This window comes from Solanum tuberosum, unplaced genomic scaffold (genome assembly GCF_000226075.1).
Source record: "Solanum tuberosum cultivar DM 1-3 516 R44 unplaced genomic scaffold, SolTub_3.0 scf00336, whole genome shotgun sequence".
In the NCBI taxonomy this organism is placed as follows: domain Eukaryota; kingdom Viridiplantae; phylum Streptophyta; class Magnoliopsida; order Solanales; family Solanaceae; genus Solanum; species Solanum tuberosum.
In genome coordinates, this window is record NW_006239257.1 from 622,041 (window position 1) to 630,456 (window position 8,416).

Consider the following 8,416-nt stretch of genomic DNA (forward strand, 5'->3'; position numbering starts at 1 on the left):
TAAATCATGTAAACCTTTTTTTAGGCAAGCTTGAAGGGACGAACTCATCACAACATAGCAAATGAAGGTTGGATTTAATTGTAGTTCTACCATTCAAACATACCTTATATCATCATCATATATATTATTAAAAATGGATTACCATTTTACTCTAAGCTAAATTAAACATCTAATTAATTAAATGTTAAATAATAATATTTTAATTATTTTTTGAATGATAACTTTTATTTATTAGAAAGGTAATATAAAAGATCAAGAGTCAATTAAGATTTCTAGAATTTTCAGAGTCATATGTAATTGGTAAAATAATTAAAATTCAATAAGGGTAAATTACAAAAATATACACGTTAAGACTTTAATTAACTTAAAATCAATATATTTATATAGAATTACATAAAGAGTTTTTAAATTACATAGATAACAAAATAAATTATTAATTTTTATTTTAATGTATTTTTTTTCCCGTATTTTCTCTTTCTATTCGGTTTTATCTTTTTATGGTTTTTAATTATGTGCCTTTCATGTGGAGCATAATTAGGGTATTTAATAATTTTCAATTTTATCTCTCCTAAATAGTCCCGGTTATATACGTTTTCATGTACATGATATATTTACTTTCCATGAGTTAATGACTATTTTGCTTCCTTTTTTATAATACCTTTTATGTTTTCAATAAAGTTGGTGTTCTTACTTACCTAGGTGATTCATTGTTTCCAAGTAAAAACCATTCATCTTCTACTTTTCAGATTTCAATCTCCATCTTTCTTTGTATTACATTTCAAGAACAAAATTGTAACCTTCCACCTTTTCAAGTCCTTATTTTTTACAACCAAAATCACCATAGTTCTTTTTCGATCAGAATTATATTCCTCCACCGATGGATAAGACTCCACGCAAGAGCCCTCGACTTAATAAACAAGTAATGGGTGTTGATAGTACGCCCATAATGTATTTCTTTATGGATTTTATTCCCTTGTTTTACGTTTGAATGGTATCTTAGTTGCGTTTTGGATATGTTTCAATGATTTTGTAAGTTGTCATGTGATTTTTTTATTTTCAGTTTTCCGGCGCTTTTTTACACCATATACACCATAGTTATGTACCAACAGGTAATCAACATGTTTACCATCATTAGTACCAAGAAAACCAATTTCAAATGACACAAAGAAAATCAGTAGTACAACTAACATGCAGTCCAACATTTGATAATTAAAAAACGTTCACTTTCACCAAAACAATTATCAAAACATATATTATCACTAAATATATTTGTATTCCGATTATCATAACCCTAAAAAAATCAAAGAATTAATAAAAAAAATATGAACATGAAACTGATTTATAACATAAACAACATATATATATTACATCATTAATTAAATGAATAAACGACTCATAGTACTCACAATGAACCATCAAGTTTTCAATATATTTGCAACGTTATTTTGTTCATTGTAATACAAAATCAAATACCAATCATAGTACTCACAACGTAACCATCAACTTTTCAATTACAAAAAAGAATTAAAAAAGTAATACCAATCAAATATTGAATTATCACTAATACCCGATGCGTCCCAACGTCCTTTATGGTGAATTATGATTGAATAATTATTGGTATCCATGATTGAAGTGGACCAGAAATGAACAGAAAGAGAGTTCTATTTTTGTTAAGAAATTTTTTGGTGATAGGAGAAAATATTTATAACCAATTTGAGCAAATCATGGAAGGTAAAAGATTTGAGAAATATTGGGAAATCGTGGGCCATTAATCTAACCGTTTTTTTTTACCTTTTTTAATAGTAAAACACAACTTTGAAAAAAAAATTTGTTATATAGGCGAAAAAAATATATTGATATATAGTGGTAATTAAGGTACTTAACTTGTATAGTTAAGTTTTTTACCCGAAGAGTTGCAGTTAAATCAATAAATAACATTACCAAATACAAATTTCTCTTCTTGGGTTCTTCCACTAGCCGTTCTACGTACTCCTTTGGTAAAGTTCCTTCTTTTCTCCTCTTTTCCCATCTTCTATTGTTTGTTAGTAAGATTTTGATCATTAATATATATATATTTTCGAATTAGTCTATCTATAATATGATATTAAGTTTGACATCTTCACTTTATTTAGAAACACCGAAAAGAATTTTGAGGAAGATGAATTCATAAGGTTAGAAATATCAAGTATTGCTTCTACATTGTCCTACAATGATTAAGTTTGATTACCTTATATTAAATGAATCTCATTTGATTCGACATTTTGTGTTTTTATATAAATTATATTTGTAATGTTTTTGGTTCATTGTTTTAAAGTTATGCACAAGATCGATCTAATATTATAATGTTATAATTTCACCCTTGTTTTTAAAGGAAGAAAACAGTAAGATGGATTCACTAAGGTTAAGTTGGTATTACATTTTAAAATAATATTTATATAACTTTATAAGAATTTTACTTATTGACGTATAGGGTACACGCGCGTGCGTGTGCCCAGAGACTAGTCCAATGATAAATGGTACTTCCTTTGTTCCAATTTATATGAAACATTTCGGATATCGAAATTCAAACAAGTTTATTTTTTACCATAAATTTTTCATATATATTTTAAATATTTTGAATTGTTAATTATTGTAACTTAAAGTACTTTTTACACAGTTTACAAATATATATATATATATATTTCATTTTAATTTTTTTTTAAGATTCCATGAGCAAATTCTCAGTCAAAATTAAATTGTTTGGCTCTCAAAATATGAAATGTATTACATAAATTGAGATAAAAGGAGTAGTAACAATATTTTTTTCTTTCACTTCCCTTTTCTGCACACTTCCGTCTAATGCCTGTGTTCAAACTGAACAAATTGATAACCTTTCTCTTTAAGTAAAACACCCGTCAGACAGTCAGCCATAAACAAATTATAATTATAATCATGTTTGTTTGTTGTGTTAAATGGACAAATCGAGCTTAAACTAAAGATGTTAAAAATTAAAATTGATTGAATTAAAAATTTAGTTAAATCATGATGTATTTAAATTTATTTTGGACTAAATTAAGTGGACTAAACTGAATTAAATACTAAGTTGGATCATGATCCATCCATTTTGACTTGCTTAATCTAAACATTATTGATATACTTATGTAATTCATGAAAAGAAAAGAGATCAAATTCGCTAAAATTAAAAATCCAAAAAGTTATAGTCCTAAAACTCGACTTGGAACTTGAGACTTTAAGACTCGGGCCAAGAGAGACGATCAGACCCGAAAATCGAGACACAAGACCCAACCCCAACACGAAATTCGAAATCCAAAATCCAACACCAATACCGATCTGGAACTCAAAATCCGAACATGATTCAAACGGTCCTGACCCGAGATCCACCCAGATCCCGACTAGGGATCTGCGACCCGACTCCAGCCTTAACTTGAAACCCGTGATCTACAATCCAACCCCGATTTGGAATTCGAGATCTGGTTCCAACCTTGACCTGGGATCCAAGACTCGATCCGATCCGAGATCTAATCCTACTGGATATGATGAAAAATATTAGGGCAATATATGTGATTTTATGAAGACAAAATGTGGATTGAAGTAAGAATTAAATTAGGTTAAGTTGACAACCATTCTAAAATGGTTAATGTTTAAATGAGTTACCTTAAACTCAAACCCATAAAAATCTGGGTGAGTTCTTTGTTTTTGAAGTTAATTTGACACCCTAGTGAGCCGGAAATGTTCGTTTCTTTTTCTTTTTGTTAAACATTCTCTATGTGATTAACAGTGAATGAATTATATGATAGAGAATCAAATCCACAGAAAAGCTGAAAGTTCAGTTTGCCGACTAATTAACCAAAATTTCCATATTTCTCATAAAACACAAGTTCTCTCAAGAGGCAAAACAAAACATATAACTTTTTGTTGTTGTTGTTGTATTTGATTTAATAAAACACTTTAATTCTAGTCCAACAATTTGACTAATGGCTATTGTCTAACACAGTTGACAAGAGCGAATTTCTTGTCCGAAAGGTTATCATTTCCTTCTTCCTCTCCATTCTCTCTGTTTGGAGTATTATTATTTTTTTCTTCTTTTGTTCATGTAGCGACATATTTAAATGACGAAAAGGATCTCCTTATAGCCCATTCATATTTTTATGATTTTTTTTAAAAAAGAAAATGACCATCACTCACCGAACTACATTGGCAAAATTGTAAGTATATTTCCATACCAGCTATCTTCAAACAGCAACAGGAATACAAGGTCTGGCCAGTCATCCTGCCACAACAGATAACATTGCCCAGATCCGACTGAAACAAACATGTCATGGAAATAATCACATAATAAGAACAGGGAGACATAAGACCAAACAAATTATCCTGCCACACCCAAGTATAGTTGTGCAGCCGCTTAATGAGGAAAAAGACCAGAGAAGAAATTATCGTGAATAAGATATGAAGGTCAAACTTCAAATATACAGCTCTTATTTATGATAAATATTGGTTCTTCTCATAATGCACTACTCATTGGACCAAGGCCATCACACTGTATCACCCACCAAAGTGGACTTCTCCATCTCTTAGTGACACTCAAACTCTCAACTGAGTCTGTCTAAAGCGGGCTTCAAGGTAAGAACCTACAAACCCTAGGCCATTATGTGCCTTCAAATACCATGCCCATGTAAGACTAGTCACATACACTCTCTAGTCTGACATCCTTCTGTGACAGAAAACAACACAACCAAACCATTGCACAAGCCAAGGAATTGACCTTACATTTAAGTAAAGAGTAAAGAAGCTAAATGCACCAGTGATGATAAACACAACAAACAATATGAATTTCCAATAATAGATCAATGAAAATGGACATCGGCTACCAACATGATTTTACCTTCAATTTTTACTTAGAACATAAGAAACCACGGCATAACAGAGCAAAAGATGTTCAACAGCCAAAGCCAGAATGTCCGAGAAACAACAGTCACACACTTACTGATATAAGTTATTCATAGCATCTACTAAAGTATATTGCAGATCTATCTACAGATATGGATGCTTAACAGACTCAAATTCACTCGAATGCCCAGGCATTCTCCCTCCTGAATTCTTCCTCTTCCTCAGGAGTCAAGTCATCCTTGATGTCGAATGTCTTGCTTATCTCCTCAGGCGTCTTTCCCTTGATCATGTCTGCTACTGTCTGACATGTCAGATCTAGCAAGCTCTTTATGTTTAAATAGTTGGCAGCCTGAAAAGAGACAACGCAAAGGATACTTAACCTCTATACAAGCTCTCAACATCAACATACCAAGTGAAATCCCACAAAGTGGGGTTTGGGAGGGTAAAGTGTACGCAGGCTGTTTCCGAAAGACCCTCGGCTCAAGCAACTCCAAGCAGTAATAAAACGAAAAAATAGGTGGAGAAACATAGCAACGAATAGCAAAGAACTATATGCAAGGAACAGTAACAACAGCCATAGGGTGAGATCACCTAAACACAGTAAACATCAAATACAAGCTCTCAACAGAAAAAGGTAAAAGAAAATCTCTACAAACTTGAGAAAATTAGATACTAAGAGGGAGGGTCCATTGTAAATCATTAAATGCTAATAGCAATAACTAAAAAGAAATGGAAACCTACAAGTAAGCTTAAAAGAAACAGCAAAATTTAACAATTAAAAACACATTCAACAATTGTTAGCCACTCTACAGATTCAAAATACCCAGGCAAGAACTCAGGAGGTGGAACAGAGAGGCACATCAAACATGTAAACAAAATGTGCTGCAAACATGTCCATATAGCATTTATTTCTTAAAATAGGCAACAAACTAAAGTATGACTACATGTTCTAAAGGTAAAATATATGCTTCACTCTAATTTTACAATTACAAGTATGTTACTATGTTTTAGTTTTATTTTCAATTTTAGTGTTACAGCAAATCTTCTTAGTTCTTACCCATTGTTTTAGAATGAGCCACTATAGTACTATACTGTTGTACTAAGCAAAAGAAAGTTCACTTAACCATGACAAAGGGAATTGTTTTTTGCCAAACATAACAGACTAATAGAACTATAGAAGTAGCAGTCAAACGCCATTTCATTACTTCAAACAACTACAACCAACTGCAGTTTATTGTTTACTACAACAAAACAACTACACATAGACATGTCCTTGGAGCCAAATAAAGCAGAAAGGATATGGAAGAAATGATTTAGTTTGGGACTGAGACATAATTGATTGATTAATTTATTCGTGACCGCCCTAATAAACTAAATGTATATTACCATTGAAGCTTAAACAGGAGCAAACTAGAGCGGAAACTCAGTCTATGGAAGAGACAGCAAACAAAAGCGATGTCGATAGGCAATGGTAGCCAGAAGTAAAAGGTGAATTGACAAACTACCATAGATTCACAAGATAAACAAAACCTAACAAAAAATTACCAAACTGATCACAGAAAACTAATAATCTTCTGGTTAATTTTATATGGAGGTGGTGCTTGACTGGGAATGGAATTTAATAAAGATAAAGGAAGTTCTAACACATAGAAAGTACTTTTTAGTTGGAACATGTGATCTAAACATGTCACTAAATGACATTATCATTGCCTATAAGAGAATGTCACTAAGGGTAAATGGAAAAATTAAAGAACTTCCAAATATAGAAACATTCGTTCTTTTTGGTTTTGATACTGCTCTTCTCTTATTTGCTACTGCTTTGACACTTTACTGGATGTACGTGGTGTCTTGGTCGGCTTTCACGCACCTCGACTAATTCGATGGGATTTCTACCACCTCCCATCAACAACAAATACCAGGTGAAGCTAGGATAGATGGGATGAACCACCTAATGTTTTTTGTCTCCACTGAATTGAACCTCTGATGGCTCTCAACCATTTCATTGACCACCAAGCCACACCCTTGGCTTCTATATGACATTTCTACCATAGGAGTCACATATTTCATCCAACTATAATTTTAGAATATAAAAAAGTTATATGACTTTTGCCTCTTTCTAGTTATTTAGATAAATTAATTAAAGAATCAGCAATCCTGCACACTAATAATTGAACCATCGGATCATCGTAATCAAAAACACATACGAATCAACTAAGATATACATATAGATTTAAAAAGATCCATACCAGCATGAGATCGTAAAGGGTGCTCTGATCAACTTTGACGAATTCAGCATCGAAAGTCTTGAGATCCACTTCGGCGGTCTTATCCTCAGCTTTAGGAACCTCCACATGGCGCTTGCAGTATTCGATGACCTTGACTAAGATCTTGCTAGTAACGTTGGGTAGAGAGATGCTGGTGTCAGTGCAGTCGTCCTCTATCATATGCTTAATGGTCGGCGATTCTAGCGCCACCGCCTCATCGACCTCAAAGGTCTCTCCGTCGGAGCTCCTCAAAACGATCATCTTTGAAGGAGAATTGTGAACCGATCAACAAACCCTAAATGTAGGCTAGAGAGAAGAAAAAGAGGCAAGAGTGAGAGAACCTGCTAGGATTTGCTACTTATATTACTTTTATTGAGTTTTTGACCAAAAACATCTTTATCTATAACCAAAACTTAATGTACATCTTTCAACTATCATATTGAACAAAAATCATCCTTAATGTATTCAAAACTTAGCAAATTCCATCCTTCATGAAACTTCTGTTAAAATCATTAACAGACCCATCTATGTGCAAGTCACATGACTCCAAGCATCCTAAAATGAGTCCACTACATCGGGTGTATACATTGGGTGTATATATGCATGTCATGTGTTTAAATTTATAGTTCATTTTACTTAACCATAATTAATTAACATATGTTTTGCTTCATTAAATTACGAAATAATTGCTTCATTAAATCATGAAATAATAGAAATTGTATTAATTGGGTGTATACATCCGATCGTGTTTTATTAATAATAACTCTCTGATGAGATCAAAAAGGTGGGGAAAAATGGAATGCCATCAACTAGTTGATAAAATAACAAGCAGGATCAAGTACACCTATGCAAAACAACTTTCCTATGCAGGCAGACTTCAAGTGATCTTGGCAGTCTTGTTCTCCATACACAGTTTTTGGGGCTCAGTGTTCATCCTACCTCAGAGTGTAGTGAAAGAGGTGGACAAGAAATGCAGAGAATATTTGTGGGGAGGCAATGAGGAAAAAAGGAAAGTGTCATTGGTTTCTTGGGAGAAAATATGTTATCCAAAGAAGCAGGGCGGACTTAATATAAAAGGATGTGGTAAATGGAATGTAGCCATTGTTGGAAAGCTCTTATGGCAATTGGTTATGAGGAAGGAATCCTTATGGGTGAAATGGGTGCATGGGATTTACATAAAAACTGATACAGTCTGGACTCACAAAGCACCAGTTGATAGTAGTTGGTACTGGAGGAAAATAAACTCCCTGAAAAATATGATGCAA

General features: G+C 32.7%; 1 protein-coding gene and 1 pseudogene across 1 annotated transcript; both read right to left on the bottom strand.

Annotated features, from left to right (window-relative positions):
* The window catches only part of LOC102591620 (uncharacterized), a 28,632-nt pseudogene extending 24,064 nt beyond the window's left edge, over positions 1-4,568 (bottom strand).
* Positions 4,569-4,808: 240 nt separating this feature from the next.
* LOC102591070 (SKP1-like protein 1B) lies at positions 4,809-7,502 on the bottom strand. Its single transcript, XM_006360837.2, has 2 exons — positions 7,134-7,502; positions 4,809-5,236 (listed from the first exon to the last, which is right to left on the bottom strand). The coding sequence occupies exons 1-2, from the start codon at positions 7,410-7,412 to the stop codon at positions 5,063-5,065; spliced, it is 453 nt and encodes a 150-aa protein (XP_006360899.1). The 5' UTR covers positions 7,413-7,502; the 3' UTR covers positions 4,809-5,062.
* Positions 7,503-8,416: the final 914 nt, after the last annotated feature.